At 40.2% G+C, this 21,845-nt stretch overlaps 1 protein-coding gene across 2 annotated transcripts in view; it reads right to left on the bottom strand.

Moving 5' to 3' along the window:
- Window positions 1-632: 632 nt before the first annotated feature.
- zbtb40 (zinc finger and BTB domain containing 40) overlaps window positions 633-21,845 on the bottom strand; it is a 94,670-nt gene continuing 73,457 nt past the window's right edge. Inside the window, exons 15-18 of one of the 2 annotated variants that reach the window (XM_067970689.1) lie at window positions 21,087-21,249; window positions 16,466-16,552; window positions 9,971-10,200; window positions 633-5,117 (exon numbers count right to left, since the gene is read on the bottom strand). In XM_067970689.1, coding sequence (XP_067826790.1) covers window positions 4,914-5,117; window positions 9,971-10,200; window positions 16,466-16,552; window positions 21,087-21,249 — 684 coding nt within the window. In that variant the 3' untranslated portion in view covers window positions 633-4,913. The remainder of the gene's footprint in view (window positions 5,118-9,970; window positions 10,201-16,465; window positions 16,553-21,086; window positions 21,250-21,845) is intronic. The other variant, XM_067970690.1, reaches the window with a different exon arrangement.

Here is a 21,845-nt window from a genome sequence, read left to right as displayed (position 1 = left end):
GAACTGAACACCGTGCAATCATCAGCGAACACCCCCATTTCTGACCTTATGATGGAGGGAAGGTCATTGATGAAGCAGCTGAAGATGGTTGGGCCTGGGACACTGCCCTGAGGAACTCCTGCAGCAATGCCCTGGGGCTGAGATGATTGGCCTCCAACAACCACAACCATCTTCCTTTGTGCTAGGTATGACTCCAGCCACTGGAGAGTTTTCCCCGATTCCCATTGACTTCAATTTTACTAGGGCTCCTTGGTGCCACACTCGGTCAAATGCTGCCTTGATGTCAAGGGCAGTCACTCTCACCTCACCTATATGGCAGTAAATTATTAGAACGGGCAGTGCCTCAGTGGGCTTTCGCCATTTGAATGGCGGCCCATTCAGTTAATGTGGATGATCAACGAACTAGAACAGATTCTTATCTCATCTTTTTTGTTTGCAGTTAAGGAAGATATGGTCAATTGGATATAGGGATTAATTCTATTAAACAATTTCTCAAAGTACACCTACTGTAATTAAATCTAATACTGGACAACCAGGAGGGGGTGAGGCCTCAGTGTGGAGATGAAACAGTGCAGAAGATATTTTGCAGATTCAATATGAAAAGCTTAATAAATCTTACAGAAATCAATACATTAGATGCGAATCAATATTTTTATTCATATTGTACATTTTAAGAAACATTCTGCATAGTTCTCACAGGCTAGGTTTTGAAAAGAGCAAGTCAGTTCTAAACGTGCAATATTGTCTAGAATTCACAACCTGTTGTGTAGTTTCTGTTTCCATCTTTTCTGGAGTTTTTTTTCTCTGATGCAGCTGAAATATTCTAAAATAATAACCCACAAAAAGGGCCATGGTGGAAAACTCCAGTTAAAAAAATTAGTCACAATGACCAACATGCTATAACAATGGCCATTGTTTGCAATGAGCATTTAATGCAAGCCAGCTATTGTTACCTTGGTCACTAGAATATAATTTTAAAAAACAAAACAAGAACAAAATTAGCAAGTTGCTGTTGCCAGATTTCTTGCCCCCCTTCATTATGAAGGATATTTATTTCTCCTATTTTTTCCAAAAATAAACTTGTATTTAAAATCCCACCACTTATTTCAAGGCTACAGTGAGAAAACTTTTCAGGTTACAATATAAATGAATTCTCAGGTGGTGAATCTATTGGTTACCCACTCTTGCAACCATGTCCTTGGGAGTCCTTAGTTTTTTTCTATTGCAAAAATCACCATTTCTGCTATGCTATGGAACAGAAAAAAGAAACAAACTCCCAGTGGTCTTATGACCGAGGAAGTGTTGGCAAGCATTCTGAGGGTGCCAAGATATTTTAATAGTTCAGGCTATAAAAAGCAATCTCTCCCTTTAAGTTATATCAATATTCTCTGGTTTCATAAGGTTAATGGAGAAGACAGATGAAATTGCATTACTTTGTCCAATGATAGCACTTTTGGTTCAGATAGTTGAAAGGCTGTATAAACTTACAACTCCAGTTATAATTGCCTGTCACAATTAAATATTATTCCATGACATCATTACAGACTTGTCTTTTCGATTAGCCTTCCAGTATCACATCCAATAGCACCCACTTCATGGGTTGTAAATTCAGTCGACTCCATTAAGTTATTATTTAATATTCTAAATTAACTGGACAAGACACCTCCTAAATTTCAGATTATTTAACCATTTAAGTACTGAATGGGGTATCTAGCTTTTGAATTGTGCACACATTTGATGTAAATCTGCTCATAAAAGTGACAAATGGCAGTACAGAGGAAATGAATCATTTTCTCCCTTTGCCCAGTGTACCCAAGCGTGGCACCAGTAAAATGCAGAAGTGGGATATGATGGAATAGGAGAGTCCATTAAAGTTGAGTTAGTAAAACTGGTTTTGAGAAAAATCTTCTTTAGACAAGCTGTCAGCATGTCAGCCAAGAAATGTCAATAACTCAACACAGCTCTCCTATTATATCAACATATTTCAATTCAAACATCAGATCAGCATCCCTGCAGTGATCCATTTCCACTTCCTACACACACTATTCTTTCACTGTGAAAAAGGCAGCTCAAATATTGAAGGATTAAGGAGAGTGTCTGCTGAGAACTGGATGAGAAATGACCAAATTCTATTCCATTTCAGACTCAACCTTCAGAAAGAAGATAAATCAACACAGACTCCACGAAGAAGGTCCTTCATCCCATTTGGTCTCATCCTTCCACAGTTCCAAGCCTCCCTTTCCATTACAGCATCCAGTTCCTTAAACTAATCCAGTGTCCTGGCCATAGCAAATCCTTCCAGTTGTTGATTACTCTTCCTGCCGTCTGCCCTTCACATCCCTGAACTGCGCCCGCTTGTCCTGCTACATTGGTGTATTTGAGAACATTGTTTCGGTTCACACTCTCTTTTTGGTGACCCTGTAAGGTTGAAACTAAGGAGTCCTAAGTTCATCACAAGCTGTTTCCTCTAATATCTGGGATTAGACTCTCTTCTGTATTGCTTCCCAGCTATCCTTAGTCATTCTAATTTGGAGAAATCCCATCTGTCTGCAGTATTGAAAAAAATACCATTTAAATTTGCAGATATTGGCTATACTCTTCCTTCTCTAGTGCTTTGCATTTCGACATTACATCCAATATGATAATCTCATCCACTCTTTCTCCCTTATCTGTACAGTACACTGATCATGTGAGATTATGAAGTTATACTAATGCTTTACAATAGCTTGGTCAGACCAAGCCTGCAGTCCTGGGCACAACACCATTAAAAAACTTGTTAGGAAGTGTGCAGAAAAGCAACTCAGGGGATGAGGAAAGATAAGAGAAGCTCAGGTACTATAGTCAGATAGAAACAGGTGAAGGGGAGAGCATTCATTGAGGTATGTGAAATGATATAAATAAGGAAACTATAAAGCAAGTCAGAAACATTAAATCACAGGACATTCATTTAAATTAGTGAAAAGCAAATTTATGACAGATATATTAGGAAGACCTTCTTTACTCAAATTGTGAGAAATGTTTGGAATAATCTGCCAGTATTTTAGACACTTAAACATTAAGGACACTGAAAATACAGTTGGATGCTGTGATGGGGAGTTAGGGCACCAGAAGGATCAGCTTTGAAGGGCTGGACTATCTCTTCTTATCCATGACCTTTCTTATGTTCTTCAGGACCAGTTTATAATTGAACTAGCTTGGCTGGATGTAACAAAGAACTAAGTACATGTAGTGTTCAGAAGCAGATGGTCCTTGTATTTAAGAACATAAACGAGATCCATATACAATGACCAATGAACGGATAGATACCGACCCCATCTGATCACTCAGTTGGATTTCACTCCAGCAGTTAGAACTACAACTGATCTGAAATGTTTAAATCTAACCTGGAGCTCATCCTTTGCCACCTGTAAGGTGAATATTACTAATCTGGAAGTAATGTTTAATCACAACTTTACACACAGATACATTCAAATCAAATCCCAAGCGTTCTCCTCATTAGCTAGCTTTAAATTAAAATATTTAAAATGCTATTCGGAACAATTAACAGCATCTAATTGTGAATATACTGGCTGGTTACTAAAGGAAACTAGAAATGTTTGACAGGTTAAAGATGTAAACCGACATTCTATAATAAGCAAACCTGAAGTGGATTCTCTCTCTCTCACAAGTGCTCAACACTGTAATGAAATTCACACTCAATCTGGAGTAGAAGGTGACTTCTACAGAAGGATTACTTCCAACTGAAATCAGAATTTGGAAGAATGTGATCAAATCGAAGGAATTAAAGGATCTGCACTGGGAATCTGTTCCTTTTTCTAAGTAATGGGATGCAGGTATCAATGTACAAGCAATGAATCTGTGCTGCAAGTCTGGAAATGTAACTGCAGCCTAAGATGGATCCAAAACTGGAGTAGTACAGGGAGTCTATTTCACTAGTGCAAATGGCAGTGAGATTCCTCTTCATTTTACTGGATAGATGCAAAATGGCAAAGACATGCAGCCAGTTATTTTATAGATATAGGACTGATCTGTCAAAACTGGTTTTAAAGAACTGTGTGAGACAAGTTGACAGTTGGTGATTCATCAATATATTCTTAAATCCAGTTTGGATCTGCCCTTCATTTATTCAGTTGTAAATATCAATCTGAAATCTGGTCCCTGTTCTGTACCACTTTTATAAACCAGCCGCGAGCAATAACACAAGCCATCCTGAATAATGCACAGTAATTCTTGTACACTGTTCAAATCCATCTTGTTAATCAGGAAAATGAATATGTATTCTTTATTCTCCCCTTTTTCTGCTATCTGAGGCCATGATACACACCAGAATACACTTACATGGCTGCGATATCAGAGGGCAGCCAGTGCCCAAGGGCATTCAACACACCTTTCCAGCATGCCAAGAGCCCTGGTTGATTATTCCCCCTCCCTACCATGGGAATGCTGAAACTGATTTGGTGGCTCTACCACTGTGCTGAGCTACCTCTGCGCGGACCATTGACCGAACCTGGGGTCATCCTGGTCTGTAAGGTTCGACATTCATTCAGCCATCAGGGAAAATTCTCCAATATCCTCAGCAATTGTTTAAGAATCTGTGATCGTATGAAAGGTATGAGGTACTAGGTTGAAACGGATCATCCAGTGTTGTTACCGCTGGATACAATGCAGCTCAACAACTTTCGTTTTAAAAAAGGGCACTATGTCACGACAAATGTTCATGACAGTTACTAGGTATTTGTATTAAGTTTCTAAACTCATATTAAAATCGTTGTGGAAACAAAGCGCTTAAATGAGACAAAGTTGATATGATCTGTGACCATAAATTAGATTGTAAAGAAAAATGTTCTCTTCATATTACTGAAAGCCTTAGGGGATGTGTTTAGAACGTTATCTATTTTTAAATCCTCTGATTTTCATGGGGTCTCTCCACAGATGAGTGTCACAGTCCCATCTAGTAAGTCATCCACATTCAGAGCCACAATTTCATGGGGTCCTGAGGAACTGTTGTGGGAGTCAGGCAGTGCCACAAACACCTGCGATGTGACACTGCTGAGCTGAGTCTCCTCCAGCGATATGACCTGTTCTGTGGTGGTCATTTGTTCAGATGCTTGGATAACCTAAATTTAAAAAACAAAGTACCCAGTGTGACAAAACTCAATACTGCATTATAAACTAAAAGCAAAATACTACAGATACTGGAAATCAGAAACAAAAGCAGAAAATGCTGGCAACACTCAGATCAGGCAGCATGTGTAGAGAAAGGCAGGGTTAATGTTTCAGGTCTATGACACTTCATCTGTAACATCTGGTTCAAATGAACAGTTTATACGGAGGAACAAAGAGCCTGTCTCTGACCCCGTCCATCTGTAACATCTTCCTGTTCTGATGAAAGGTCAGAGATCTGAAACATTAACCCTGCCTTCCACTCTCCACGTATGCTGTCTAACCCGCTGATTGTTTCCAGTATTTTCTGTTTTTATTTCAATACTATATTAAACTGTTTCAACTTTTGCATGTAAAATTTAAGATGCTCAGATGTGTCGTTCAATTGACCCATTCTTCCATGAATTTCACCCAAAACACTCATTTATTTCTTGCATCTTCTTTTGCAATATCCCCAACCACACCCACACCAATGCCACATTTCAAACACCCACAACCACTTATCGCTCTGGTACATGTGACCGAGACGGCGATTCGTACCATGTTATGCTGTGGATTGCCATGCACCAGGCCTGAGAATTGCCCTTCGCTCCACAAGTGAAAGATTAGCATGCATCACCCAGTTTTCCTTCCCACACAAATTCTTCACGCCCAAGAAAAAAATATTCAAATTCAGTAAAAAATGTCCGTCCTGCCTCATAGTTACAGTCTACAGTTGAGGTGGGTTTATGATTTAATAGGCAACCAAGCCCACGAAGAACCCGCAGTCCTGCTCCTGCTTTGTGTATTAGCATTTGTCTTATTCCAAAATAAATCCCATTCAACAGTCTTAAATAAAAACAGCATGATGGCATGTATGTTATAGTACTATGCACTGCAGGATTCGAATGAAATTTACTTTGAATAATTGGTTTAATAAAACTCTCATTAAATACCATTATCAGAATAGCACTGTACATATTTATAAATGATAACTGCTCTTTTGAATATAAAGCATTGCTTAAAATCGACTAGCAATTAAGGAAAATAAATTCCTTCAATTATTCTGAATACGTGTTCTTTGCTGGTGTTTCTCCCCGTTAGTCTGCTCTTCAATACACTGAGCTCTGTACCCAATGGGGGCCTGTGCTAGGTGCCAGTGATCTGAGGCAGTTACCACTGATGAAATCCTTGCGTCGTCTCTATGTGCGGGCATGAAGTACGGGGAGAAAAGAAAAGGCTTCCACAAAAGTGGAGCCAGGCCAGATGACTCGATTTAAAGGAGGAGCAGGAACAAAGTGCTTGGTTGACTGAAGAAAGGCTGAAGTCTTGAGTACACCGTATTTAATACTGCACTGCTATATACAAACTATAAAAAGACCATTCATTTTTGGCGTTCAAAAATACGCCACCAATACTGTGGCTATGAAACCCAAAATACAGTGGAACTTCGATCGTCCACCACAATGAACGGTCCCGTCTGCACATAATAGGATGTGGCAGATAATCGAGGTTCCTTATTAGTAATCTCCTCTGTTGCTCTACTGGAACAGTTGATGATGATTTGATTTGCCACTGGTCCACTCCAGGTGTCATAGCTTGTTGAGGGGGCCAGAAAGAATGCTCCTCCTATGCAGCCATGGCCCACTGGTTACAGAGATGGTGTTAAGAGCAGCAGCTGATTTTAAAACAATCCTCCTTAAACTTACTCCTGTGCTGTCGAGCGGAATTTTAGTTGAGTAGAACATCAGCTGATTACTAGCAGCATATGAAACAAGTTTGCAGAATTGGAAACATGTGTTGGGGGAAAAAGTACAATGTAATTTGAATGGCAGAGAGCTGGTCAAAGCAGGAAACTGACATGGTAAAATGCTAGAATATGGAGTTTACAGAAGGGACAGGACAACAAAGCAGCTTTTGGAAAGGCAATATAGATGAAAGAAGGCATTGCATCCAAATGAATGATAACACCAGCCTGACTGAAGCACTAGGGATGGTGTGATCTGAGGTACGGTTATTTAAAGGAGTGTGCTGCTGTTGTACTTCTGAGCAGGTGAAGAGGGACGAGGGGAGATGTTTTCACAGAAAAGGAAAGTGAGTAAAAAGAATCTTAATTATGAGAAAATAACAGACAAAACACTGAGGGGCAATGCATGTTTTCAAAGATGGTGCAGGACTGATGCCTCGCTCAAATTTATCAAACAGCCATCGTTGTCTGAGGCATTTCTGGATGTCAGCTTCAGTAATGACCCAGATACAGCATTTAATGTAAAGGCAGTGGATCATTCAAGATCATAATAGAATTCAAGAGGGTGCAAAAAGTAGACTGGTATAAATGTAATAGTCTTTAACCAAGCTGACTTCAAGTTTGGTCAAAAAGTTCATTAGCACACAATAGTTGGGAAATGTACAGTAGAAAAGTAGGAAGTATTTAAGGAAATGTTGTTAAGACATTCAAAATTCATTCTAGCAAATCAAAACTGATTAAAGGACAATGCAGGTCAATTTAATTAACTAGGGATGTAAAGAAGTATTAGAGATAAACAGAAAGATTTTAAAATATTGAAGGGGCCTAGTAGGCAGTGTGATTTAGTACATCAGGAAAGACAGGTAAAAGCAGGTTAAAAATACAGCAGCTAAAAGAAACATTGAGGAATATAGTGGTGGAGAAAAAGGCATTAGTCCACTTAAAAATCAGAGGAAAGCAGAGCTATTGGTTATTCGATATCCATCCATATCAAGGAAAAGGACAGAAAGCTGTCCAAGTCGGAAAACAGATTTCTCAGAACAAAAACTAATTTGCTCAGTGTGTAAATTACCAGGGATGTTTTACAAAAATCCAACCTATTTCTGACATGTCAGAAATAGGTAAACTCCTCATAAAATAAATGGCTCAGTGTGAACAATTTGCAATTATGAACATTAGAAGAACTTTAACTAGTAATTTTTGACGTTTACTAAATTCTAGAGATGTCTTACTGCAGTTGTACAGGGCCTTGGTGAGACCACATCTGGAGTATTGTGTGCAGTTTTGGGCTCCTTATCTGAGGAAGGATGTCCTTGCCATGGAGGGAGTGCAACAAAGGTTTACCAGACTGATTCCTGGGATGGCAGGACTGACATATGAGGAGAGACTGGGTCGACTAGGCCTATATTCACTAGAGTTTAGAAGAATGAGAGGTGATCTCATCGAAACAAAATTCTAGCAGGACGAGACAGACTAGATGCAAAGATGTTGTTCCCGATGGCTGGGGAGTCCAGAACCAGGGGTCAGAGTCTCAGGATATGGGGTATGCCATTTAGAACCGAGATGAGGAGAAATTTCTTCACTCAGAGGGTGGTGAACCTGTGGAATGCTCTACCACAGAAGGCAGTGGAGGCCAAGTCATTAAATATATTCAAGAAGGAGATAGGTATATTTCTTAATGCTAAAGGGATCAAGGGATATGGGGAAAAAGCGGGAACAGGGTACTGAGTTAGACGATCAGCCATGATCGTTTTGAATGGCAGAGCAGGCCCGAAGGGCCTACTCTTGCTCCTATTTTCTATGTTTCTATGTTAATCCTTGAAAATTGGACAGTGGCTAACATTTTGCCAATTTTCTCCCTTTACTTTGTCTCTCATGGGTGCTCTCTCCTTGCTAGGGGTGCAGTTCCAAAAATCCAGACGTCCTCCGACAACTCACCCAACTGCCCACTTTTCATGCATGAACTTCAAGTGTCAGCAGGCCATTTGACGCAGGGGTAAGTACAGCTGAGTTGGGTAGTGATCAGGAGCAGAAACCCTGGCCAATTTTCACCCTCCCTAAATCGCCGGGGTGATACGAGAGTTAAAATAACTCCATTATTTTTAATTCATGGTACAACCTCGCTTTTTTGGAGTAAAGCAGGGTGGAACAGGAGTGACGAACAGTGTACAAACTGGACAGGTACAGGCCATTTTGTCGCTAATATTGGCCTGGAGAGGAAGCCGAAGCAGAAAGGAAAACCAAATAAAATTAATTTATTTCTTTAGTAAACACAGGAAAAAAGTGTGTGAAGGAAAACAAGCGATTTGAGGGAGAGAGAGACTGTGGTGGGCATAAAGAAACTTGTTAAACGCAGAATTTGTATTCCCAGTGACTGAAAAACCTTTAAAAACATTTTCATGGCACTAGCACAGTTGGAGTAATATTCTGTAGCAGTCATTTACGGAGCAGATGGTGGGAGATGTACAGCGAGAAGGGAATGAGAATGTGACTGACTAAACAACAGTGCAGTCGAAGTGGGAACAAGGTAAGCTGGGAGCAAGAAAGGAAGTGCAAGAAACGAAAACCAGAAATTCGACAAGTTATAAATATGATGTAACGTTGGATTTTAAAAAGATCCTCTTTCCCCATGAAAGAAAATGTAGAGTTTCTAAACAGTTCCATTGTTTCAATATTTTTGCTTGCTGTCTACTCAACAAGTACAGATGTAATATACAAGATAAAGGATAAAGCAGAGTATGGAGGGATGTCTAGACCAAAGGTGAGCATCAGTATTGTTTACCACTGCTGCTTCTAGTTTTGCAGTAAATTTTTTGGACCATTGCAAAGTACTTGATCACTAACACCTTTTCCCTGTGCCATTCCAGTGAATAGGACAGATCATTTTATACTGAAATCAATGAATTACTATAAATGTTGAATTAAAAATGAATAAAAGGCTTCATTCACAACTACTATTCTTAACAGTTGCTATTTTTAAAAAAGACGGACAGTTTTTCCCCCCACTCACACTTAAAGGGCAAGGTAAGCATTTAACACTTCAACACCCAACAGAGCATTATTGCTAGTCCCGATACCTGCCTGAACGTTTACCATTTGGGCTGCTTCCTGAACATTAGCGAACAGTATTCCAGCATGCTTGTTCCTCTGATGTTCTTCTAACTCCTGCTGGGAGTTGAACAGCTGGGCACAGTCCCCACACAGAAAACTGCTGGTTTGATAAGTTAAATGTTCTGTGCTCAAATGATGATGCAAAGCTCCGGGAAATCTGAATGTTGACGGGCAGTACGAACATTTAAATGGATGGGTTCCTATAAGAAAATTCCACATTTATTGCAAGTCTGTTGAAACACTGAGCACAAGTCAATTTGAAGCGATAATATAGCAAATTAAATTTTATTTGTTGTGTTTCTCTACAAATAAACACATCTGCATTACAGTGAAGCACCACAGAGTTGGTGAATTTATGGTATAACCAGATCTACTGTATATGCCAATCTAATGATATTCAACTGCAGTTGCACCATAAATTTTGTTCGAAGTCAGGTACTTAAAACAACAGCTTTATTAATTCCACTGGATGAGATCCTGATGAGGACGCACACCACATTCCTGTTATCAAAGTACATGCATAGCATTGATTACTGTACCAAAATATCAGGGGGGGGGAGGGGTCCATAGATTTTTTTTGAGAGCTAATTTGCCCCTTTAAGCTAATATCAAAGAATGTTTTTGGAATCAAACATATTCTTGGCTTGAAGGTGGCAATTATGAGCAATGTCAGATTACCTACTGCAGGCATGGCCATCTTTAATGTTTCGAATGTGGTTTAATCTCCATGCTGAGCATACAGTCATCCATTTGGGGAAAAAATATCCAACACCAGAACTTAAATTCTGCCCTACTGTGCAGATATTTTGATGAGCTGTTCCTCACCACCTCACTGTCTAAGACTGCTTCTGAATCACACCCTTAATTCTTTGACTGCAAGCACAAGTATAGACACCCCAATAGAAACAAAAGGCAAACATGTACAAGGATTTGTAGCAGCACCACCAAGCAATAATAGACCAGGAACAGAACTGGGGGAGGGGGGCAGAAAGGGAGAGAGTTTTGTATGTGAAGATTGACATCTATAGAGTAATATAATATTCTTCCTCATTTGTTTAACCTTGACATGCAAACATAATTATTCCAAGTAGTACTGTAGGCTCCCAATGAGTGGTAGAATCTGGACTGACTGCAGCTGGGACTTTTCTTGATGTACAAGGAAATTTCCACCTGCTGGACAACTACTGAACAGAGTCCTGAGAGGGAGCTCTAAAAGCGAGTCATTTAACTGCAGCTCCACATGTAGCTGTCAGTCTGAGAAAATCTACCACAGCTGGCAGACACTTTGAATGCCAATGCAAGAATTTTGTATCAGTAATGAACCTGCTTCACATGAAATTTTAATAATTTTGTGTAAGACATACGAATTCCAGTCCGAAAGTCTAGATATTTTGAGATCCATGGCTGCAAGCCAATCTCTGGATGCATCACCTGAATTAGTTTAGGTGCAGATACCATCTTGAACTTTGACTTCACAATGGAGTAGATTAAGACTTTTAGGTCCACGTAGAATTACACACGGAAGCAGGCCGTTCGGCCCAACAGCCATGTCGGTGTTTATCCTCCACACGAGAAATAGACCTAATCCCATGTACCTGCTCTTTTCTCGTATCTCTTTATTCCCCTTTCCTTCAACAACTATCTAACCTTAGATATTTCCTTAGAGCAGAAAAGGTTAAGGGAAGATTTAACAGAGGTCTTCAAAATTATGAGGGGTTTTGATAGAGTAGATGGGGAGAAAGTTTCCACTGGTAGGAGGGTCAGTAACCAGAGGACACAGATTTAAGATAATTGGCAAAAAATCCAGGGGGGAAATGAGGAAATTTTTTTTTAATGCAGCAAGTCAGATGATCTGGAATGCACTACTTGAATGGGTGGTGGAAGAAGATTCAATAGTAACTTTCAAATGGGAATTGGATATATACTTGTAAAGGAGAAATTTGCAGTGCTATGGAGACAGAGCAGAGAAGTGGGACTAATTGGATAGCTCTTTCAAAGATCTGGCAAAGGCATGATGGGCCGAATGGTCTCCTCCTGTGCTGTGTGATTCTAACCTATTCTTGAAAGTTGGCATGGTCTCTGCTCCAATCACTAACTCTGGCGGTGCATTCCACAGCCTCACAACCCTCTGTGAAAACGTTTCTCCTGCTCCCTGTTCTAAATCTCTTATTTAATCGTATATTCATGTCCCTTTGCTCTAGACCCTCAATCACTAGAAACTGTCTTCCTTTTGGTCTTCTCTGCCCCATTCCCATCAAATCACCCCTTAATCTCCTCTGTTCTAATGAAAACAGCCCCAATGTCTCGGGTCTTTCTTCATATTTGTGTTTCCACATACCAGGCAGTGTCCTGGTGAATCTGCACTGTACCTTCTCTATTGCCTCAACACCCTTTCTATAGTCTGGAACCCAAAACTCAAATAGTACTCCAACTGTAGTCATACTAAGGTTTTATATAGATTCACCATTGCAGATTGACTTTTATACTCTACTCTGTACTTTTTGCCACTAAACCAAGTATTCCATTAGCTTTTTTTGTGGCCTTATCCACTTGAGATGCTGCTTTTAATATCTTGTGAACCTGAACTCCCAAATCCCTCGCTCTTCCTCATCAGTTTTCCCGAAGGTATAATTACATTTTTCTAAAACCAAAATGCTACCAACTCACATTTATTGGCATTGAATTCCATCTGCCATTTTTTTGCCCATTCCACCTATAATTCCATCAATATCCCCTTGCAGCTTCCTTTCGTCCTCAGAATTATTTACTATGCCAAATTATTGATATACAGTGAGCAGAGGTGGTCCCAGAACAGAACCCTGCGGGACACTGCTACCCACTCCCAACCACTCTACGAAACTGCTTTTAAATCCTACTCTCTCTATCCTCCCTTCTAATCAGTTTTGATCATATTTGTTTTAGACTGAGTTCAAATGAAAGTAGCAAAAGATTCCGGGATATAGGGTTCCAAGCAACGAGTAGAGACTCAGAGAGCTGAACTTATTTTCACTGGAAAAAAGATTAAGGGGGTGACATAATCCAGATCTTAAAATGCTGAGGAGCAAAGATAACAGATGTATGCCAGCTATTTGACTTTACTCTCAGCAAAGAACTTGAGGACAAGGTTTAAAATTAACAAGTCTCAAGTGAGACAAGAAATTTCCGGAAACATCCCCCACTCATTATGGATACGTAAAAGACTCCAAGCAAAAGCAGTTGATGCTGAGACAATTAGCTGTTTAAAAAGGAATGTTAAATAAATGTCTAGCTGGGAGTGGGGTTGGTAGAGATCGCTGTGCATTGGGACAGGGAATGTTGTCCAGAGGAGATGGAAGGATGGACAAATATTCTGGATTTCTGCTCAATTAATTTTAAAACGAGTTTTTATGTAGAACTTTGCTTCAGCAGATTAAATAGGTGAGGCAGACTTTGTGATGGGTAGATTATGTAATCTATAGAAAGGCTTGGTGGTCAAAGGTGGTTTTTCTAATCCTAAACTTCCTGGTGTAATGCTCTTATGTCAAAGCACCACGTAGAGCAGGCTCAACCACTGATTGGCCTTCAGTCCACAGTTTTGGAATCTAGTCTTCCTGTTCTTTTCAAACAGGTTCACAGAATGGCGAGTGAGGAAGGGAAAAGTCACTGGAAGTAGTAATGGCCTTCGACTGGTACAACGCCAGTTTGCACCCATGTGCTTGCCATGTGCCAAGTAAGGAGTTTGCTGCCACATGTAGAAAGCTGGTGGTACTGATGTTAAGGCAAAAAACCTTAAGAAACAACTGTTGGCTGCTCAAAAGAGGATTTCACATTATGCCCCTCCCCCAACAGAGTTAGGCAGTTCACAATGCGCTATGTGAGAGTCACTGGTACTGGATATCGTTACAACATCTGTCGCCTCATAAACCAAAGAGGAACACAGAATAGCTCCAAAGATGAACAGTTTCCTTGAAAAGTAGTCACCATGACAACCAATGTCGAAGCCTTGGCACCACATTCTGTTCCAAGCCTGCATGCCATTAGGTCACACACAAGGCACTGAAACTGACTAAATGTCAGCATCAAGTGTTGCAATGCCAAAGAACCAGTAGACCCAAGTCTGCTTTGAGGTATTTGGTGAAAAGGTGGGCACATGGGGTTGATGCCTCAATAAGGAATGAACTTGTTGGCCACAACAAATTTTCTCTGTTACTCAATTTTTTTCAAGGTACCGACTCCTTATTAATGTCAGAGTTGCTCGATATCAAATTCTGAAACCTTGGATGCCAATCACAAACACACTTTGCTCGACCTCCACTTGTATTGAGTCAATGCAAGCCCTAGAATTAAAGGATACAGGACTACAGAAAATTCTGGACTTCCCACTGCAAGATGTTCCAGCAGAGCTAACAAAGGATACCAGTTGAGTCAACAGACTCAATTTAAAGTTCCTGGGATTTCTCTTGAGAAGCAATTTGCTACTTTAGGATAGCTTTTCACATTGTGAGATGGTTTTTCTAAGATTGAAGCAGTTACTGCATGTAACCATGCTCTGACAAGAGCAAAAACGGGCACGCAGAATAGCTTTCAAAAGGAGGATACACCTGCCCTGAGGAAGTACCTCAATCCTGGAAGTATCTTTCACCTTTCAAAGAAAAAGTATGATCAAATAAGCTCCACCATGACAACGTCATTAACATGGGAGGCTTCAGCAGTATAGTTTAACTTGGCACGGTGAAAAGAATAGATGCCAGAAGTGTGCCTTTTTCTTAGAATAGGGTGTAGAACAATGGGACAAACCTCTCGTTATCATTAGTAGCACCACCGGTGCTCAAAATATTCACTACCCTCCTCAGTGGGAATCTGTGTTGACTCTGCTGTTGTGCATGGGAAACAATGAAGAATCTATATTTAAAAAACTGAGCAAGTGTTCCCTTTTTGCGATCTAACTGGCCCATGGGAACTGCGTTGTATGCCTTCACTTAGATGCACTCCTCCAGTGATCCAATGTGATTCCACAGATCAATCATCCATGCCCTTGGAAGTAGTGCTTGGTGTCATCGCACCAGTTTGCAATTTATTTTTAATTTTATTTTGATTTGGCTCCCACACTATTATTGAAATTTCCCTCCCTATCACTCACTCTTAGTCCAAACTTCAACCCCACACTCGGCCACGCCAGACCTCAATAAGAGATCCAGCTTTACAAGAGGTCAGCCTTGTACTCCACCCGCCAGCCCAACCCGTCGCTTCCATCACCCCAGGGTATTTTTTTTTTACACACAGTAAGTCCCAGCCTAGAGCATCCTCTCTGATTCACTGCGCCCACACCAGTCCAAATTAATTTTATTTTTAACCATACTTTCCACTTCCCCCAATCACTGAATCTGCACCCGTACTAGGCAGATCTCATCTGGGGCCTAGCATGAGCCTCAGCCCAGCTTATAGTCTCTTGGGTGACCTATGGGCTCCAAATCAATCCCATGTATTTATCTTAAAGTATATTGTAAATATATTCCACACATGCTCAAATATGCTTATAAAATCACAACTTTACATATTTAGAAATGTATATGTATTTATATTTCAAATGTGTTTATAATTTGATATATCATTTGAAGCATTTAAATTTATATATAATTGCATATATTTACGCAATCCTACAACAACTCACATTTATATAGTGAGTCAAACGTCCCAAGACAATTCGCAGGAGCAATTATCGAACAAAATTTGACAACGAGCCACGTAAAGAGATATTAGTTCAGGTGAACAAAAGCTTGGTCAAAGAGGTATGTTTAAAGGACCGACTTAAAGGAGGAGAAATATAGAGGGGCGGAGAGGATTAGGGAGGGAATTCCAGAGCTTAGAGCCTAGGCAGCTGAAGGCACAGCTGTTAAAGGTGGAGTGATGAAAATCGAAGATGCGCAAAAGGCCAGAATTAGAGCGCAGAGATCTCGGAGGGTTATATTATAATTATAATATATAATGTGTGTATATTCTATTTCACGTCATCTGTTGTGTGTTTCTTGATATGTATGATGCACAAGTGGCACATTTGTTTACTTACATAACTATCGAACAGCCACAGATTTATTTGCTTAAGTGATTGTGGTAAGCATGGGGCAGGTTTATTGATCTAACTGGATGAGGAGCATGCTACTATCCTATCTATTAGCAGCACCACAGAAAACCAACTTGTACTAATTGAAGATTGGACCCATTGCAATCTGGAGCGCAAAAACTCAAACAGGTACAAGGTTGTATGGCAATAAAAAATATTCTTTGGTTTCTTAACATGGCAACAATTGGATTGACATGAAACATAAAATGTCATGCTGCAATATCACAAAGTCGCATTGCAATAAATAGCACGAAGAGCAGTACAGAAACGTTCACTCAAAGGTCCAAAGATCCAAAATCAGAGGACTTGTCCCTTTATGTGAATTCCAACTGGATTAACTCGACCCAGGTTACAGCTTCACTTACCTGAGTGTTTGGACTTCATGTGCATGTGCAACAATGTTTGTGTGGCAAAGGTGTCTTTACAGTTCTCACACTCCAACATCTTGATATCTGAGAGAATAATGTGCAATATTTCATCAACAGAAAAGGCTGGTGGAGTTAGAATTAAATGATAATCACTGATATTATATTTTAAGTTGCTACTATTGATGCATTCTATATTGAATGCAGTTTAATATTAACTGGTAGGTTTAAGAGCTAATGGTCGGGGTTTTCCACTTCTGCCATCACCAGCCTGTGATTTTCCACCCATTCACTTTAATGATGGGAATATCACAGGCTGGCAAGTGCAGATGTGGGAAATCACAGCCCAATATGTACCACTTTTTAAATAAGAGAATTATGTACAGGGTAACAACTGATCTGGACTGAATTTGCACTCTTCCAACATTGGCAGTCAGTCAGAACATGTTGGACAAATTACAGTGAGATACAATCTCCAAACCGCACTGCAGAGCCAGTATGGAGCTACGATTCAAATCACTGACATTTTGAAAATAGCACATGGAGTTAACAACAATTACACCTACATTTATATAGCAAGTACATTTGCAATATTTACAAACAATGAAAGGCAACTCGTATTCCAGCTCACACACCCTGCCTCTCATCAGTCAGTTTACCATTAATCATTACCCTGGAAGAGTTTATTGCATTCCCTCCAGTATAAAGAGAGGTCCAGAAACAGGGCATTAACAGCTATAGCTATAGGGGGAAAGGGCAGGGAAGAAGCTACAACTGAAAATAAATTCAATGTATTGTACTTTACAGCCAAAACAGTACACTTATAGGATAATTGTAGTCTCCCATTATCACAACTCTAAAATTTTTGCATCTTTTTGCAATTTGCAAGCAAATTTGCTCCTCTATCTCATTCCCACTATTTGGTGGTCTAAAAAATAAGCCAAGTAGCGTAATAGCTCCTCTACTGTTCCTCAATTTGAACCAAATTTCATGAAGTCTACGCTGGGAAAAAATCTGGGTTCAAACTGCAAAGTCATACTTTGATTTGATACTAAACTACAGTCTAAAGAGACCAAGAAAAAGGGATGTTTCCCCTCCAAGTTCCCGCTCAGATTATAATGTAGTGGTAATAAGAGAAAATTGGCTCAAACAAGGGGCAGAATGGGCACTTAATATTCCTGACTATAATGTATTCAGGAAAGAGAGGGAAGGAAAAAAAGGAGGGGGTTGGCAGTATTGATCAAATACACTTACAGCACTAGAGATGGATGATGTACTTGAGGGTTCAAAGACAGAATCTATTTGGTTAGAATTAAGGAACAATAGAGGAGCTATTACACTGCTGGGTGCATTCTAAAGGCCATCAAATAGTGGGAAGGAGATAGAGAAGCAAATTTGCATGCAATTGCAGAAAGAAGCAAGAACTTTAGAGTAGTGATAATTGTCCAAATATAGACTGAGAAAATAGCAGTGTAAAGGGCAGAGGGGGAGGAATTCCTGAAATGTGTACAAGAGAACTTTCTTGATTCCAGCCCAATGAGGAAGGAAGCAGTGCTGGATCTAGTTCTGAGGAATGAAGTGGAGCATGTTTCAGTGAAAGAGCATTTGGGAAATAGTGATCACAATATTATTAGGTTTAGAATAGTTATGGAAAAGGACAAAGAAAAGTCAAATGTGAAAATACTCAACTGGAGGAGGGCTAATTTCATTGAGTTGAAAAGGGATCTGGCCCAGGTGGATTGGAATCAAAGATTGGCAGGTAAAACTGTAAATGAGCAATGGGAAGCCTTCAAAAAGGAGATAGTTTGGGTACAGGCTAGACACATTCCCGCGAGGGGGAAAGGAAGGGCATCCAAAGCTAGAGCTCCCTGGATGACTAAAGATAGAGAGGTTAAAACGATACAGAAAAAGGAGGCTTATGATAAATGTCAGGCTCATAATTCAGTAGAGAACCAAGCTGAATACAAAAAGTACAGAGAACTGAAAAAGGAAATAAGAGGGACAAAGAGAGCATATAATAGATTAGCACATAACATAAAAGAGAACCCAAAACAAACATATAAATAATAAAAGGGTAGTCAAAGGATGGATAGGGCCGATTACGGACCAAAAAGGAGATTTTCTTACGACGGCAGATGGCATGGCTGACGTACTAAATGAGGTGGAGATGCCAGTGATGGACTGGGGAGAGCAAATGTAAGGAGTCTTACAACACCAGGTTATAGTCCAACAGCTTTATTTGAAATCACAAGCTTTCGGAGCTTTCCTCCTTCGTCAGGTGACGAAGGAGGAAAGCTCCGAAAGCTTGTGATTTCAAATAAAGCTGTTGGACTATAACCTGGTGTTGTAAGACTCCTTACATTTGTACTAAATGAGTACTTTGCATCTGTCTTCACTAAAGAAAAGGATGCTGTCAATGTCATAGTAAAGGAAGAGACAGTAGAGAAATTGGAATAGGATAAAAATAGATAAAGTGGAGGTACTTAATAGGTTGGCAGCGATCAAAGTAGAAAAGTCACCGGGTCCGGATGGGATGCATCCTAGGTTACTGAGGGAAGTATGGGTGGAAATTGCAGAGGCTCTAACCATAGTCTTGCAATCCTCCTTAGATATGGGAGTGATGCCAGAGGACTGGAGGATTGCAAATGTTACACCCCTATTCAAAAAAGGGTAGAAGGGTAAACCCGGCAACTACAGGCCAGTCAGCCTAATGTCAGTGGTAGGGAAACTTTTAGAGACAATAATCTGGGACAAAATTAATCAGCACATGGAAACATACGTGTTAATAAATGAAACTCAGCACGGATTTGTTAAAGGCAAATCATGTTTGACTAACTTGATTGAGTTCTTTGATGAAGTAAAGGAGAAGGTTGATGAGGGTAGTGCATTTGATGTTGGATATATGGACTTTCAAAAGGTGTTTGATAAAGTACCACATAATAGACCTGTTGGCAAAATTGAAGTCCACAGGATTAAAGGGACAGTGGCAGCGTGGATACGCAAGTGGCTAAGGGGCAGAAAGCTGAGAGTAGTAGTAAGCGGTTGTTTGTCAGACAGGAGGGAAGTATACAGTGGTGTCCCCCAGTAGTTGGTATTAGGACCACTGCTCTTTTTGATATACATTAATGACCTGGACTTGGGTATTCAGGGCATAATTTCAAAGTTTGGAAATGTAGTAAACAGTGTGGAAGATAGTAACAGACTCTAGGACATGGACAGACTGGTGAAATGGGCAGACACACGGCAGATGAAATTTAACGCAGAGAAGTGTGAAGTGATTAATTTTGATAGGACGAATGAGAAGAAGCAATATAAACAAAATGGTACAATTTTAAAGGGGGTGCAGGAACAGAGAGACCTGGGGCTGTATGTACAGAAGTCTTTGAAGGTGGCAGGACAAGTTGAGAAGGTTGTTAAAAAGGCAAACAGAATCTGTGGCTTTATAAATAGAAGCCATGATGTGGAGATGCCGGTGATGGACTGGGGTTGACAATTGTAAACAATTTTACAACACCAAGTTATAGTCCAGCAATTTTATTTTAAATTCACAAGCTTTCGGAGGCTTCCTCCTTCCTCAGGTGAACGTTCACCTGAGGAAGGAGGAAGCCTCCGAAAGCTTGTGAATTTAAAATAAAATTGCTGGACTATAACTTGGTGTTGTAAAATTGTTTACAATTTATAAATAGAGGCAGAGTACAAAAACAAGGATGTTATGCTAAACCTTATATTAAAAAAAAACTGGTTAAACACCAGCTGGAGCATTGTGTCCAATTCTGGGCACCGCACTTTAGGAAGGATGTCAAGGCCTGAGAGAGGGTGCAGAGGAGATTTACTAGAATGGTAACAGGGATGAAAGACTTCACAGTTACGTGGAGAGACTGTGGTTGTTCTCCTTAGCGCAGAGAAGGTTAAGGGGAGATTTGAGAGAGGTGTTCAAAATCATGAAGAGTTTTAATGGAGTAAATAAGGAGAAACTGTTTCCAGTGGCAGAAGGGTCAGTAACCAGAGGACACAGATTTAAAGCAATTGGCAAAAGAACCAGAGGCGACATGAGGGAAGAAAAATTTTACGCAGCGAGTTATGATCTGGTACGCACTGCCTGAAAGGGTGGTGGAAGCAGATTCAATAATCACTTTCAAAAGAGAATTGGATAAATACTTGAAGGGGGAAAATTTGTAGGGCTATGGGGAAAGATCGGGGAGGGGGGGCTCTTTTAAAGAACCGGCACAGGCACAATGGTCCGAATGGCCTCCTTCGGTGCTATATCATTCTATCAAGTGGCATATTTCTCACGGAAGTCTACAGTGTGAGATCACAAGTTATTCAACAGTGAAGCTGTTGTAGCTGAACCCTAACATATGCTTATCTGACATCCATACACACACACATCTCTGCTTCAATCAAGTGCAAGAATGATTTTGCTGCAACCTAACCTGGCATATTCAGACCAGCTATAGCAACCCACCTAGCCCAAATCATCACTGTCTTCAGGTGTCAATTAGCACCCCAGACCAGGGGTCAAACCAAGGGCGCCTTCCTCCTCCATATAAGCTCAGTACTAAACCACATGAATACGCAATAAGATCGAGTGATGTTGCAACAACCAGAAAAAAGAAGTTACCTGAATGGTCAGACTTCATGTGCTTATTTAGAGTGGTTATGCTAGCAAAGGACTTCTCACATGCCGAGCACACCAGAGAAGCAAACTTTGGAGAGCGGTGATTCTGTGCTGCGAAGATGTCGGGGTGATGGGTACGATTATGATACCACAGTCCAGACAGTTGCTGCATAAGAGATCGCAAAAAGCACACATCAGAACATGAGAAAGGCCAAGAAAGAGAGAGGGCCATTTGGCCTATCGGAGCTCCGTCCTCTAGGGCTCCAGCTCACCCATCCTCACTTTTGAACAGTCCTATCTTTAATTTTACTTACCTGGTCGGTTATTCCAAATATTTATCAGTTTGTAAAGAAATTTGATTAAAATCTATACTGGGAAATAATCTGAATTTCACACCGTAACGGAATTTAACTACAGCTCAAGGAGAACAGTAGAGAGATCATAGAACCATGTTCCTCCTCTCAAATTTTCTTCTAATTTTCTTTGCTCGTCTCCTGGCCGCTGACTTGGCAATTACAGTATTGTGGAATATGTTTAGTATCAATTCCCACTATTAGAAGTACTGTATAAAGAATGAATCATGAAGTAACTATGTCCTAACTTTGAACCATGTTGCACATTAAGCCAACTGTGGCTTAGTTCACCCACCTTTGTGAGTACTTTGAGGTGGAATCATCAAATTCTCCTCTTATAGTTAAGAAAATTAAGATTTCTGCTGCTTCAGTCTTTGAATGGAAGAATCCTCATGTCAGAAAACAAAGA

Source organism: Heptranchias perlo, chromosome 32 (assembly GCF_035084215.1).
Source record: "Heptranchias perlo isolate sHepPer1 chromosome 32, sHepPer1.hap1, whole genome shotgun sequence".
In the NCBI taxonomy this organism is placed as follows: Eukaryota; Metazoa; Chordata; class Chondrichthyes; order Hexanchiformes; family Hexanchidae; genus Heptranchias; species Heptranchias perlo.
This window is presented reverse-complemented; position numbering and strand designations above follow the sequence as displayed.